The sequence below is a fragment of the Schistocerca serialis genome, chromosome 3, assembly GCF_023864345.2.
Source record: "Schistocerca serialis cubense isolate TAMUIC-IGC-003099 chromosome 3, iqSchSeri2.2, whole genome shotgun sequence".
In the NCBI taxonomy this organism is placed as follows: Eukaryota; Metazoa; Arthropoda; class Insecta; order Orthoptera; family Acrididae; genus Schistocerca; species Schistocerca serialis.
In genome coordinates this window covers 148,286,528-148,302,910 of record NC_064640.1, presented here as the reverse complement: position 1 = coordinate 148,302,910, position 16,383 = coordinate 148,286,528, and the positions used below count along the sequence as shown (strand labels likewise).

Sequence of the window (16,383 nt, the reverse complement as noted above, 5' to 3'; positions counted from 1 at the left end):
CAGTTTGTTGTGCCCTATCTACACCTGCAACTGCTTGAGGCTCACCAGTTTCTAACTGAAGCAACAGGTCAAATCTATTTTCCACATTCACTATGAAGCTGTCAGATAAAGTTCTAGGCCTATTCCTCCTGTTGCCTGTTGCCACTTCCCACCTCTCTTTACCCTTCTCCCTCCTTAACCTGTCAAGATCTCCCCTGGCCTTGCCTAACTCAGCCTGAAGGGCGGCAATTTTCCCCTCTTGTTCTAGTATCTTCCTATCTTTACTACAAATCCTACAAAACCACTGATGAGTCTCATTTACTTCCCCTATTCCCACGCCACTACAGTCTCCCACACGGAAAAAACTACAGCACCCATCACACCAAAGCTCCGACCTAACAATTGTATGGCAAGTCAAGCATTTTTCACTCATGATAAACGTAATAGTTTGTTAAGAATAAGTCAGTTAAATTACAGATAAACATGAAAATATGGCTCCACATGTTTGGCCTATACACAACTGTGTGTAAACAAAAACAACAGTGCAAAGTTTCTGAAACAACTTAAACTTTACACTACTTTCCGGAAATGCTAGTTAAATAATGAAGAGGTATGCTACAGTTAAATTGCTGGAGAGAGCAGAGAACAACTAAACGAAATTCTATAGATTTGCTGCGGCAAAACGTAAACAGAAAATATGACTGTACGATCTTTTCACATTTTCTGCTATATTACGTAAAGAAAAATGAGACATTTAATGGTACACTTAAAAGGCACACTAATACACCTATTCACCAAGTAATCAGTAGTAAACTATACATTTTATAGTCTAAAATGACTTACCTCTACGAGAACACCAAAACTGGCGCCGTTGCCTAGCTGCAGGGCTGCCAACCTTGTTTCAAAATTGACAAGCTAATCGAGCAAATTTGGGCAAGACATGAAATACCAGAGGAATGGAAGGTAGCTGTGACATGCCCAATATATAAAAATAAAGACAAATCAGCATGTGACAAGTATAGGGGCATAGACTCAACACCTGTTATAAGATCCTCTCCAACTGCCTATTAGAATGACTAAAACCTCTAGCAACAGACATAATTGGAGAATACCAAGGAGGTTTTCAAGCAGGACGATCAACCACGGACCAGATTTCTGTCCAAAACAGGTCTGTGAAAAAATGTACAAATACACCCGAGAGATACATCTCCTGTTCGTAGACTTCAAGAAGGCTTACGACAGTATACATATATGTAGCCTGATCAGAACTATCACAGAGTTTGGTATACTGAAGAAATTGGTCAAACTGGTAGAGGTATGCCTAAATGACACAAAACTTAAGGTTAAGGTAGGCAGTAAAATGACAGAAAGCTTCCAAGTTTCCAGGATTACGTCAAGGAGATGAGCTATCACCTGTCTTCTTCAACGTGGCACTTAACGAGGTAATGCGGGATTTCGACAAAGAAAACTTCCAGGGCATTCAAATTGGCAATGAACACACGACATATCTGGCCTATGCAGACGACATTGCGCTATTAGCATGCGCATGAGGTGATCTGTAGGGAAGTATCCAGAACTTGGAGTTATTGGCAGCTAAGATCGGTCTACAAATTAGCTCTTAAAAGACTGAGTATATGACCATAGAAAGAAAGATCCAAAACTCTCAAGATTTAATTATGAACATCATCAGGTATAAACATTTGAAAGAGTTCAAATATCTTGGATCAATTTTTACAGAAGCAACATCAGCTGAAGCAGAGATAAAAGCACAACTGCAGGCAGGAAACAGATGCTATCACTCTCTAGACCCTATATTAAAATGTAGAAGTGTGTCTCAACAACTAAAGCTATGGTTGTATAAGACATTAATAATGCCAGTAGTACTTTATGGTTCTCAGACCTGGAGCACTAAAACCCCTTAACCGACTGCTTACATTTGAAAGGAAGGTCTTCAGGAAAATATTTGGGCCAGTCAGAGATCAGACTACTGGAAAATCAAGAAGACGCCATAACACTGAATTAGAAGAGCTGTACAAGGAGCCTAACATCTTGGGAGTGATGAGAAGCAAAAGACTGCAATGGGCTGGACATGTAGTTAAAATGGAGGCGACAAGGTGGCCCAAAATCACAATGGACTGGATCCCGCCAGGCAGCAGACTAGTGGGAAGACCTAGAAAGAGATGGATCGATGGAGTGTGAGAAGACTTGTTGGAGTTGGGAGTCAGGGAAAACTGGAGACAGATAGCAGAAGACAGAGACGGGTGGAGAGCTCTAACTGTGGTGGCGTGTGGTCCACTGGGCCTGATTGCGTGACTGACTGACTGACTGACTGACTGACTGAATGAATGAATGAATGAATGAATGAAAATGTTTGCCTCAAGCAACACTCCACCAATTCTGTACCCAGTCACACCAATTAAATATCAAGGTGTAATGTTGCAAAGACACACGAAATGGAACGAATATGTAAGGCTGGGTGTAGTGAAAGCGAACGATGGACTCTGTTTAATTGGAAGAATTTTAGGCAAATTTAGGTCATCTATAAAGGACATGACATACAGAACACTAGTGTAATTCGTTCTTGGGTACTGCTAGTATGTCAGATTCCCTCCAGATCAAATTAAAAGAAGATACTGAAGCAATTCAGAGATGTGTTGTTAGCATACAATTATTATGGATATGCTCCATAAACTCCGATGGGGATACCTAGAGGGAAGAAGGAATAATTTTTGCTAAACATTATTCAGAAACTTTAGAGAACTGGCATAAAAAAAAAACAACTGCAGAATGATCGTACTGTCACCAACATACATCTTGTTAAGATAAGTCAGTTCTTATATGCAAGCATATAGACAGCCATTTGTCTGTCACTCCATTTGTGTGTGGGACAGGAAATGGAATGACTAGAAGTGGTTCAAAGTAACTTCTGCTATGCGCTGTATGGTGGTGTTTGGTGTATGTAGGTGGACAAAATATGGGAGTGCCAGAAAAATGTTACCATGCCTAATACAGTGTAGTACAACCATTGAGATTGGAAGGCATTCAAAACAGCTTCCAGTCATCTTGGAATGGAGAAATAAGTCCTGTATGGTTTTCAAGGCAATCTTAATACCATTCTCCCTGCATAATAGTGGCAAGTTCAGGTAAAGTTGATGAAGGTGAGCTGTGGCCATGCACCTTGTCTCCAAAGTAGCCCAGAAAGGCTCAAGAATATTTAGATGTGGTGACTGTGATGGCCAGGGGAGTGGCAGCATTCATCCTCGTGCTCACGAAACCAGTCCTGGACAATGTGAGATATGTCAACAAGAGCTTTGTCATCTTGGAAGACATCACCACCTTATGAAAATGAAAATGAACATTGTAACATGAGATGAACCTGATCAGCCAGAAGGGTCACATAATCCTTGAGAGTAATGTGACCTTGCAGAGCAACTGTGAGGCCCATGGAACATCATGATACAGCTACCCAGATCACCACTGAACCCCCTCCATGTTTCTCTGTTGGGACATAAACTTGGCCAGAAGCTGAAACAAGACACATCCAACCAAATGACTTGCTTGCATTACTCCATAGTGCAGATTTTACGGCTTTAGCACCACATTTTCACGTTAAGGGTATTTGCATCACTGAAGAGTGGTTTTGGAATTCCAGCCTTCCCTGCAGTTCTCTACTTCTAAAGCACTCTTCGTGTTTTTGTGCTGACAGTGTTAGCAAGTGCGATATTCAGTTCAGCAGTGACTTTTATAGTCGTCGTCCCCTTATTTTCCATCACTATCTTCGTCTGTGACAGTCTGCCACAATTACTCAACACACACGTTCGTTAGCATCACCTGCCATATGAGCACCAACAATTTGCCCACGTTTGCATTCACTTAGTTAAGATGTAATGCACTCTCAACTACACACACCACTGTTCTGAACACAATGCCACTTTCCACATATTGAGGAAATGGCACAGGTGACGTTCTTGAACAAATTTTAAGCATGCATTTCTTGTGGCTTTTCCATATTTTTGTTAAACCCTGTAGATGTACCAACCAAAAGTCTGACTTCTTTTCTGAAGATTGCTGACTTGATTCTGCATTAATGTTTCTGTTGGTCCATGTTGTCAGTGTTGACAATTGTATTTAAATTGTGCTGACTCTGTGGAAATGACATGGTGACTTCCAATAAACAGGACTCATTCAACCATAGTTGATTAGTGTAGTAAACATTTTTAGAGCCTGATATTTATACCAGAAGTTAACAACTTTCTTGTGTACAACATCAGTACCCTTTGTTTGAGGATACCTTATATTTTTACATATTGTAAATGTTTTTAATTCCTTTAAAGCACTGCTTAGATCTAAAATTATTATTGTATTGGAGTATGTATGTTTGAGAGTACAGAATGTTTTTAGTTTTTGCAGTGCAGAATGAGAGTTAATTGATCATCATCATCATCATTTAAGACTGATTATGCCTTTCAGCATTCAGTCTGGAGCATAGCCCCCCTTATACAGTTCCTCCATGATCCCCTATTCAGTGCTAACATTGGTGCCTCTTCTGATGTTAAACCTATTACTTCAAAATCATTCTTAACCGAATCCAGGTACCTTCTCTTTAGTCTGCCCCGACTCCTCCTACCCTCTACTGCTGAATCCATGAGTCTCTTGGGTAACCTTGCTTCTCCCATGCGTGTAACATGACCCCACCATCTAAGCCTGTTCACCCTGACTGCTACATCTATAGAGTTCATTCCCAGTTTTTCTTTGATTTCCTCATTGTGGACACCCTCCTGCCATTGTTCCCATCTACTAGTACCTGCAATCATCCTAGCTACTTTCATATCCGTAACCTCAACCTTGTTGATAAGGTAACCTGAATCCACTCAGCTTTCGCTCCCATACAACAAAGTTGGTCGAAAGATTGAATGGTGCACAGATAACTTAGCCTTGGTACTGACTTCCTTCTTGCAGAAGAGAGTAGATCGTAGCTGAGCGCTCACTGCATTAGCTTTGCTACACCTCGCTTCCAGTTCTTTCACTATGTTGCCATCCTGTGAGAATATGCATCCTAAGTACTTGAAACCGTCCACCTGTTCTAACTTTGTTCCTCCTATTTGGCACTCAATCAGTTTATATTTCTTTCCCACTGACATTACTTTCGTTTTGGAGATGCTAATCTTCATACCATTGTCCTTACATTGCTCATTTAGCTTAAAATTTATCAGTTAATTATATTCAATTTTTGTTTCATTAGGTGGTCGTGGTCGTAGTCGTGGCGGTGGTGGTGGTGGCGGCGGCGGCAGCATCGTCAGCATCAGCGGTGGTGGTGTTGGCGGCGATGTTGGTGTTGGTGTAGGTGTTGATGTTGATGATGAAGATGATGAAGAAGACGAAGAAGAAGACGACGATGATGATGATGATGATGACGATGATGATGTTGGATATTATGATGATGATGACGATGATGATGATGATGATGATGATGTGTATGTGTCTATGTCTGATGAAGTTCCTTCTTTCATGAAGAATGTTGGAACCCAACTGAATCTTAAAAGTCCACTAGCAGGGCAGGAGCTTGTTCGCAGCACAAGACCATTACATGTTTTTCCCAAATATAATCTTCACCTGGAAGATGAATACTCGGGAAAGAAAATCCGAACAAGCAAGACAAGTATGCAGTTTATAACAGTTTATTAGAAATTGCGCACAGAATGAAATTTTCACTCTGCAGGTGTGTGTGTGTGTGTGTGTGTGTGTGTGTGTGTGTGTGTGTGTGTGTGTGTGTGTGTGTGTGCGCGCGCGCGCGCGCTGATGCAAAACTTCCTGGCAGATTAAAATGGGTGCTGGACTGTGACTCGAACTCGGGACCTTTGCCTTTTGTGGGCAAGTGCTCTTCAACTGAGCTACCCAAGCACAACTCACACAACCTGTCCTCACAGCTTCAATTCTGCCAGAGAACATGTCTGCAAAAGGCAAAGGTCCCAATTTCGAGTCTCTGGCTGGCACACAGCTTTAATCTGCCAGGAAGTTTCAGGAATTGTAGAGTTTTCTGTGAATCTCATTTCTGTGCACGAATATCAATTTTCATGCAATGCTATATGGTTGATTCGTGTTGAGTTGAATTGTGGTGGGAGAAATGCTATAATAATCAGATGTAATTGCATTGAATATTGTGGAAGTAATTTTCTCACGTCTTTTATTTCAGAAACACAGCTGGCACAATTTGAAGAGCGTCCTCGTCCAAAAGGAACTATTAAGCAAAGACCACCCTTGCCAAGTGTAACTGGACTTATAAGAACAGCAACAATCTTTCCTGAAATAAAAGTTCAGGGAAGCAATATGTTTGAAACCAGTGCCTACAAGTACCCAAACCAAATTGTTCCACTTCATGAAACTTCTACTAACAAAGTCAAATCACGAAGCCTGAGAGATATTGATCTTTACAAGGGACATGGCTTTCGTGTTGGGTGGGGTCCAGGTGGTGTGCTTCTAATTTTAACTACACAGAAGTCTGCATCTACTGTAGCTTTAGAAGCTGAATTACAGGACCTGGATAAATACTTGAAAGGCAGGTCTGATGATGACAACTCTAAACAGATAGTGCAGAGAATTTGCTTGAGGGGGGGAAGAAAGTTGGCAAAAGAAGAAAGTCGCATTTCATATGAAAATGAGTTAAGGGTGAGTAGACGTACATTGATGCTATGTCACACACATGGTAAAGTGTTGGGTGTTAATTTTAAGCTGAAATAATAAATTTTCAGTTCTGTTTCAATCATTCTTAAGCAAATACTAACAATCAAATGAGGTTTCTTATTGTTGTTACTACTACTGTTTACCATTCACAAATTCAGACACTGAGTTGTAGCTAAATGTAAAATGCTTTGTTGAAATTAAATTTTGAAGTAGCCCTTACATGTGAAGTTAGTCTGTCGATGAAGGTTAAGATAATTTCTTGTGTAGAAGGGGTTGTAGTTATCAGTGAGGTGGTAGTGTTTGATTGGTGGGTTTGATAGAGGTTGTTAGGTATCATCAGATTTTGTGGAGGTTGACTTTCAAGAATCATTGAATGGGGATTTTTTGTTGTTGTTGTTGTTGTTGTTGTTGTTGTTGTTGCTGTTGTTGTAATTGCAGGTTCAAAAATTTTCTAGAATAAAGTATTTGTTAATGCACAAACACAAAATATGTTTAGATGGTGACTTCTGACAAAGCTTTTTGCAACATGGTACTGGTTGAACTTGTTACTATAACATGTGTGCATGTGAAAAAGCTTGCTTGGATTATAACTTATAACTAGCTTAAGATTAGAAAGTTCCTACATAGCTTCTGCATAAGACTACTTGTTAGGATTAAAAACCTCTCATTTATTAGTGCTGAAACTTACTCTATTTTCACAGGAATATTGGGGAAAACATTTAAAAGTGATGCTGAAATGCAGTGAATTCTATAAAGACCAAAAGATACCAGGCATCAGACCCATTCCAGGAAGTTCATCTGTCACTTTGCATGGTAGCCTGAGATCGAAAGATGATTCTCAGGAAAGAGAATATCCTTACAATGTGTGGAATCTGTGTGATGCACTTTGGGGTGAGCTACCGGAATATGGTTAGTATCCAGCACTGCTACGATTATTTAAATTACAGAAAATGATACTACAATCATCATTCTTCATGTAATACATTTGATTTAAATTTCGTATTAGAAATTGAAATATAGCAACCTACTCCTACTACTACTACTACTACTACTACTGCTACTATAGTTATTATCGTTATTATTATTATTATTTGATTCTTGAGTTTCTCCCGGCGTATTTGATAATCAAAATATCCATGGGTATGCTGCCGGTCTATAGTGTCCAACGGGCACAATATTTCGGCGATCAAACATGTCGCCATCATCAGGTGAACTGACGGACTGAGCTCCTGTGAACGTGCCGGCACGGAGATCCGTACGCTATGGCTGCTCAGAGGGAACTGGGTTCGGTCGCGGCGGCGGCCGATTTAAATACCCTCCGCCCGCGGCGCGCTCCCTCCGCCGTCCGCGCCCAGCGCCACGGTCGCGCGGTGGAACAGATTGCGACGGCGTCTGAGATGACGTCGGTGTGATGGCTCTGTCCGCCGTGGTCGTCACAACTATACATCTGCTCGATTTACTCTTGATTAACCCGATCGCTGGTTCCCAAGCCTTGCTAAGATTATAGCCACAGTCACGGTTTATGAGGTCGTCATTGGTGCGAATTTCGATGGCCTCTCTAACAACGCTGTCCCAGTATCTCGACGTCTGTACCAGAATCCTCGTGCGGTCATACTCCATGGCGTGATTTTCCGACAAACAATGTTCAGCGACCACCGACTTGCTCGGATACATCAGTCGAGTGTGCCTCTGGTGTTCACGGCATCGATCCTCGACGGTACGCATCGTCTGACCAATATACGACTTGCCACATTGGCACGGAATCTGGTACACGCCGGCCTTCCTCAAACCGAGGTCATCTTTGGCGCTCCCCACCAGTGCACGAGTTTTATTTGGAGGACAAAACACAGTTCCGACCCGGTGTTTCTTCAGAATGCGGGCGATTTTCCCCGAGAGTGCGCCTGTGTATGGAATAAATGCAGTGCCTACCTCCTCCCTCGTGACTTCATCCATCTCAACAGGTTGTGCTGCAGTGGTTGGGCGGAGAGCACGTAGAATCTGCAACTCTGAGTACCCATTTTTTCGGAATACAGTTCTCAGATGTTCCAATTCCTGGGGTAGACTCTCTGCGTCAGAGATAGGGCCCGCACTATGTACTAGAGTTTTAAGTACCCCATTCCTCTGTGAAGGGTGGTGGCAGCTGTCTGCATGCAAATACAGATCAGTGTGCGTAGCCTTTCGATACACCCCATGACCTAGGGTGCCATCAGCCCTTCTCTTGACCAAGACGTCAAGGAAAGGTAATTTACCCCCCGTTTCAGTCTCCATAGTGAATTTGATGTTGGGGTGTATGGAGTTTAGATGTGTAAGGAAGTCAAGGAGTTTATCCATACCATGTGGCCAGATGACGAACGTGTCGTCCACGTAACGGAAAAAGCAAGTAGGTTTCCATATGGATGACGACAGGGCTTCCTCCTCGAAGTTCTCCATGTACAAATTCGCTACCACCGGTGAGAGAGGTCTACCCATGGCGACTCCCTCCGTTTGTTCGTAGTATTCTCCATTAAAAAGAAAATACGTGGAAGTCAAGACATGCCTAAAAAGTTCAGTGGTCTTCTCGTCAAACTTCTGACTAATCAATTCTAGTGACTCTCGCAGGGGTACCCTCGTAAACAAGGAAACGACGTCAAAACTCACCATGATATCTGACTCATCCAACCTGAAGCTATCAAGGCGTTTAACAAAATCCACGGAATTACGGATGTGATGAGGGCATTTACCCACGTAAGGACTTAATATTCCCGTCAGGTATTTGGCCAACAAATATGTAGGTGCCCTGATGTTGCTGACAATGGGACGTAATGGTACCCCCTCTTTGTGAACCTTCGGGAGTCCAATGACGACCTCATAAACCGTGACTGTGGCTATAATCTTAGCAAGGCTTGGGAACCAGCGATCGGGTTAATCAAGAGTAAATCGAGCAGACGTATAGTTGTGACGACCACGGCGGACAGAGCCATCACACCGACGTCATCTCAGATGCCGTCGCAATCTGTTCCACCGCGCGACCGTGGCGCTGGGCGCGGACGGCGTAGGGAGCGCGCCGCGGGCGGAGGGTATTTAAATCGGCCGCCGCCGCGACCGAACCCAGTTCCCTCTGAGCAGCCATAGCGTACGGATCTCCGTGCCGGCACGTTCACAGGAGCTCAGTCCGTCAGTTCACCTGATGATGGCGACATGTTTGATCGCCGAAATATTGTGCCCGTTGGACACTATAGACCGGCAGCATACCCGTGGATATTTTGATTATCAAATACGCCGGGAGAAACTCAAGAATCACATCATACACCTTTACGGGGAGGAGATGTATCGCAGCATGAAGAAATTTGAAAAGTTGCGCCACCGTAGATGTCGTTTGCTAAGTACTCTTGCCTTTCTAAAGAGATGTCGTTCCGAGAATGTTGTTCCAAATTTTGCTAAGGTTATGCATCACATCGATTCTGCAGCAGCTAAGAGAATCAAGAAACGAGCCAGCCTCGTATTGGTACGTGAGAGAGTGCAATTCACCCGCCGGAGCCTTGAGTATATCTCACAGGAATTACTCAAACTACATTTGCAACTGGCTAGTAAGTTCACTTCTTGTTCCTGGGATTGGATTGATGGTGTCACCTGGGTGTCGGCTGATTCCGCCCATAAGGAGGCTACAGGATGTCAAACAGCTAAGTTCTCACGTCTCCTTGACAAACCATCCCTGCAGGTTCCGTGCAAGACTGTCATCAATTTGAGTGGCATGGTGTTGAGTGATGATGCGGTCTCAGTTTTGCAGAAAGGTCTCAGCTTCGCTCCCACCCCCAAGTTCACTCCGGTCGCAGAAATTGTTAGTGCTGTTGAACAGGTTGCAGCTCGACTTCCGCCAGAATCAGCCGAGGAAATACGTCGTGAAACTTGTCGTGCGTTGACGAAATCCAAGCCGATGAAGTCAAATATCAGCAGTAAAGAGAGGGCGGCCATTCGTGATCTGAGGGAGCGCTCTGAAATTGTTGTCTTACCGGCTGACAATGGCAATGCTACAGTTGTTGTCTCCCATAAGGACTACACTGATAAGATGCAGAGCCTGCTAAATGACGATTCCTACCGGAAGATCAGCGTTGACCCTACAAAGAAGGTGGAGAACAAGACGAGGGCGCTTCTCAAGGACGCAGATTTACCAGAGGGTGACGCTAAGAAATTGTTACCCCAAGGTCCGGTACCGCCTAGACTATATGGACTCCCGAAGGTTCACAAAGAGGGGGTACCATTACGTCCCATTGTCAGCAACATCAGGGCACCTACATATTTGTTGGCCAAATACCTGACGGGAATATTAAGTCCTTACGTGGGTAAATGCCCTCATCACATCCGTAATTCCGTGGATTTTGTTAAACGCCTTGATAGCTTCAGGTTGGATGAGTCAGATATCATGGTGAGTTTTGACGTCGTTTCCTTGTTTACGAGGGTACCCCTGCGAGAGTCACTAGAATTGATTAGTCAGAAGTTTGACGAGAAGACCACTGAACTTTTTAGGCATGTCTTGACTTCCACGTATTTTCTTTTTAATGGAGAATACTACGAACAAACGGAGGGAGTCGCCATGGGTAGACCTCTCTCACCGGTGGTAGCGAATTTGTACATGGAGAACTTCGAGGAGGAAGCCCTGTCGTCATCCATATGGAAACCTACTTGCTTTTTCCGTTACGTGGACGACACGTTCGTCATCTGGCCACATGGTATGGATAAACTCCTTGACTTCCTTACACATCTAAACTCCATACACCCCAACATCAAATTCACTATGGAGACTGAAACGGGGGGTAAATTACCTTTCCTTGACGTCTTGGTCAAGAGAAGGGCTGATGGCACCCTAGGTCATGGGGTGTATCGGAAGGCTACGCACACTGATCTGTATTTGCATGCAGACAGCTGCCACCACCCTTCACAGAGGAATGGGGTACTTAAAACTCTAGTACATAGTGCGGGCCCTATCTCTGACGCAGAGAGTCTACCCCAGGAATTGGAACATCTGAGAACTGTATTCCGAAAAAATGGGTACTCAGAGTTGCAGATTCTACGTGCTCTCCGCCCAACCACTGCAGCACAACCTGTTGAGATGGATGAAGTCACGAGGGAGGAGGTAGGCACTGCATTTATTCCATACACAGGCGCACTCTCGGGGAAAATCGCCCGCATTCTGAAGAAACACCGGGTCGGAACTGTGTTTTGTCCTCCAAATAAAACTCGTGCACTGGTGGGGAGCGCCAAAGATGACCTCGGTTTGAGGAAGGCCGGCGTGTACCAGATTCCGTGCCAATGTGGCAAGTCGTATATTGGTCAGACGATGCGTACCGTCGAGGATCGATGCCGTGAACACCAGAGGCACACTTGACTGATGTATCCGAGCAAGTCGGTGGTCGCTGAACATTGTTTGTCGGAAAATCACGCCATGGAGTATGACCGCACGAGGATTCTGGTACAGACGTCGAGATACTGGGACAGCGTTGTTAGAGAGGCCATCGAAATTCGCACCAATGACGACCTCATAAACCGTGACTGTGGCTATAATCTTAGCAAGGCTTGGGAACCAGCGATCGGGTTAATCAAGAGTAAATCGAGCAGATGTATAGTTGTGACGACCACGGCGGACAGAGCCATCACACCGACGTCATCTCAGACGCCGTCGCAATCTGTTCCACCGCGCGACCGTGGCGCTGGGCGCGGACGGCGGAGGGAGCGCGCCGCGGGCGGAGGGTATTTAAATCGGCCGCCGCCGCGACCGAACCCAGTTCCCTCTGAGCAGCCATAGCGTACGGATCTCCGTGCCGGCACGTTCACAGGAGCTCAGTCCGTCAGTTCACCTGATGATGGCGACATGTTTGATCGCCGAAATATTGTGCCCGTTGGACACTATAGACCAGCAGCATACCCGTGGATATTTTGATTATTATTATTATTATTATTATTATTATTATTATTATTACTATTACTATTATCCCCTTCTAAGTAATTCCTTTTGGCAGCTATACATCTGGCAGAGTCGTTCTCAGTCTTGGTATCAGTGCTGAAAGGCTTAAACTGGTGGGGCCTTTAACATGTCAATAACTCTCTTTTGAATGTTCTCGAGATTCCTAAAATGACATCCTTTTAGGAAATTTTCAATACAGGGGGGAGGGGGGGGGAGAAGAAATGAGTTGCAAGGACTGAGGTCAGGTGAATAGCGGGTCTGATAAAACAAAAATTCCATGATAAAATTGGTCGTGTGACATGGGGTGTTGTCATAATGCAGCATCCACTTGTCTGCAGTGTCCGGTGTCAATTCACCCCTTTCCTGAGCCTTTCGAGAACATCTTTGCAAAACACTTGGTTGACATTTTGTGCTGGAGGAACAAATTCTCACAAGAGCACACATGCATTTGACGTTTTCGTCAGTTTTTGATGTTGAAGGTCTCCCTGAGCAAGATTCACCTTCAGTTTTTTGCTGGCCTTCCAAAAACAATTTGTGCCAGTGAAGAAAATGAGCTCTTGATAAGGAATGTTTCCCATGGAATCCCAAAGTTTAACACAAAACTTGATGGCAAAACATAGCTCTAAATTATGCAGTTCCATTTTCATAACACACAACAAAACAAAACTTCACTGATGGGGCTCTCAAAAATCAAGTGGTGGCTGTACGGAATCTTGAAGGTGCAAGCTACCACAGATTCTATAATTTTTAATTTTAGATTATATGATACTTTACTACAGTGTACTGCACTGCACTACAATACACACTGTTGTTATAATACAAGGTGAAAACAAACCACCTTTCTCATTTTGTTTTGTATTGTTAACTGCTTGCAGACATAGGTATAACTCTGGAATTGCAGCGACTGTACTGCCATGCCACTTTCATTCTTTTTACCCCTTACAGAGTGTAGAGATTAGGACGACACTGACTGTCAGGGTCTCAGAAAAATTCATGGTTCTCTTGTGGCTCCAGCAGTGGCTTGTGGTTAGACATTCTGATTTCCTGTGGCTCATTGTCACAATGGATGTTTCTTGCAGTCTTTCTCTTGGCCAGGTAGGTTGCAGCATCTGATGCTTCATTCAGAGTGTACTAAAGCTCCTAATTCATTAGGCTGTATACTATTTTATTCCAAAGATGATGCATCCTGGTATGTAACATCTTGTCCATAGGCACACTCTCAGATGATGTGATTTTGCAGTGCTAATTTCTCCACATGCCCAAGTGTCTGGATTGCATTGGTATATTTATAGGGAATAAGCTGGATATGTTCTGTGGCTTGGCAGCAAGTGTTGCTTCCTTGGTCTGCAAAAAGCAAGACTTTGCGATCTTACCTGTAAATTCGGAACAAACTCACAATATCACCCTGCTTTGTTCTGTCCCAAATTTATTGCCATTCTCTATCAATACAATCTTTTATTTCTTGTTTTGATTAGGTTCATGTGCCCAGCATCTCCTCCAAATCGTTTTAGCCATTCCTGGCTTTTTGAGCCTGTCTGCTATCCCCATAGCCCCAGTAGTGATTAAGATTGAGTGATGGTTTCAGACAACAGTACCAAGATGAATGGACCAGCATTGCCCATACAGAGTTGTTTGGTTTCGTGGCTGAACCACGGGCTCCACAGATGCCATATGAATTTGCACTACCTTCCGGTGTCATAGGCTAGGAGGAAAGTGAGCACGCATTCCTCACTCAGTTGTGTTTGTATTTCTGAAGCTTTCAAGTCACCAACATTACTGTTGTGCACATGACAAGATTGTTTTAGGTTATTCTCTTGGTTTGTGATTCAGGGTTTGTTCACACACTGTTGAAAATTCTTTTGGCTTTACATTTGCTTTTCCTCTTGTTTTGCCTTTCTGAATGTTTTCAGCTTGTCTGCCACCTGGGTAGTGCATTATTAAAGTGACAGTGAAACTGATCCATCATTACAAGCTATTTCACACACAAGAGTCAGAGTCTTCTGGAGATCAAGCAGAATGCGGAGCTGATCTGAACCACGGACATACAGCCTGTCAGTTGTTCTCCTGTGGGGTAAACTTTGCCCTCGCCCCCTACCATCTACAGTCTGATAACACTGTTAATGGATGGGAAAACTACCTGTGTAGATTTGTGCTGTACTTCAAGGTAAGAAATGTATGATATCGCGTAGTCCAGAGTGCTATGTTACTTATCAGTAGCAGTAGTCTTTATGAAACTGTCCAGAAGTTGCATCTGCACTCTGACCCTGAGGCATTAGAATTTACTGAACTTAGCAATCAGCCGAATGAGCATTTCTGCCTTCAAACTTGTACTGTGGCAATGCTGTTACAATTTGACCAATATGGAAACATAGTGATGGGTCTTTCACAAACTGAATAGCAGATTTGCAAGGCCTCGGCCATAAACGCAAGTTTGACTTTACTAATTGTGGGGTCTCTTATGCCGATTCTTTTAATCAGAAACATTGTTTTCAGATAAGCTCTCAACAAGGAGATGCAGTCCAAAGTTTTGAAATCAGTATACCCAGATTTAAGCACAATTGCAAATGTTGCCAAAACATTTGAGGTGTTGGCAGCAGCTCAAAATGCATTTTCAAATAGTTGGCAAATAAGCCAGCTCTTGGCTGTGTGCCAGCTGGTTCATCCCCTGGATGATGCTTAGGAGGGGGGTGTGTGTCCTGGGTAAGTAAAGGGTTTTTGCTCCTGGCTGGATTTCAGTGGATGTGGTAAATAGAAGCAACCTAGCCATGCATTGACATAGATAACGTTCTTTGGATAATAAGATATGTTCTCCCTCAATGTCATATTCGCTCCCATTGATGCTTAAGTCTTGTCGTAATGTTGCTCGGCCCATGACCATTGCTAGTATTTGTATTTTTTCAACACATTAAATCTATCGTAAGTGAGGGAACTTAGCAACAGTGTACTTGGACAGGTAAACAGCACTGTGGGCTGATGTGCTGGAGTTTGCCAATACACTTTGCAGCAGTACCTGGCCCAGCATCAGTATTCACTTTAACTCCATCTAGGCAGAACCTGGCCATATGCCTAATAAACTCCAGATTGAGTTGGGTATTTTGACCCGGTTCCACATGGATACAAGAGGTGTAGTTTCTCTGATTACCTGGGAAATCTATCAGTGTTTGGTTGCCCATCCATCTCCAGCTGCCCTAGTGGCAGATTTTCATATAGCTGGCAAGAGATAGCTTTGGGAGGGTAAATTACTGTATGGCTTAAATAGAACAATGTGAACTGCAAATCACATAGTTCATTGTAAATTTGACATCACCTGTAAATATTTTTGACTTTGGTGTGTTAACCACATTTGGTTTCCAAGCATTGGATGAGGTGAACCTGACATCCAGATAAGTATCATTCCGGGACTTGGAATCATTATCACAGAATTATAAGCAGTTAATTCAAACAACGTTGGGTTCAGGCCAAATGGTTTGAATTGCATATTTCACTCAAGCAGTCCACTGTGCTTGAATTTTATCGTGAATGGCCATTTCTATTTGCAATGTCACATTCACTGAAAGTTTAGTTAGACAGGTAACAGGAATTGGGCATCATTGTGCCAGTCTCAGCTAGTCATCGGTCATCTCCCACTGTCATAGAGAAGGAAGCAAATGGGGTCAAATAGAGTTTATGGCCATTTTAAGGCTGCGATTAATGCACAAAATCAGGCCGACATTTCCCCAATTCCTCAACTAGAGGAACGACTGACATTTCCCCAGTTCCTCAACTAGAGGAACTTCTAGAAAAGT

General features: G+C 43.5%; 1 protein-coding gene across 2 annotated transcripts in view; it reads left to right on the top strand.

Annotated features, from left to right (window-relative positions):
• The window catches only part of LOC126469857 (nuclear pore complex protein Nup98-Nup96-like), a 232,716-nt gene that overhangs the window by 126,055 nt on the left and 90,278 nt on the right, over positions 1-16,383 (top strand). For both annotated transcript variants that reach the window (XM_050097163.1, XM_050097164.1), the window contains 3 exons: positions 5,222-5,638; positions 6,173-6,645; positions 7,362-7,569. In XM_050097163.1, coding sequence (XP_049953120.1) covers positions 5,222-5,638; positions 6,173-6,645; positions 7,362-7,569 — 1,098 coding nt within the window. The remainder of the gene's footprint in view (positions 1-5,221; positions 5,639-6,172; positions 6,646-7,361; positions 7,570-16,383) is intronic.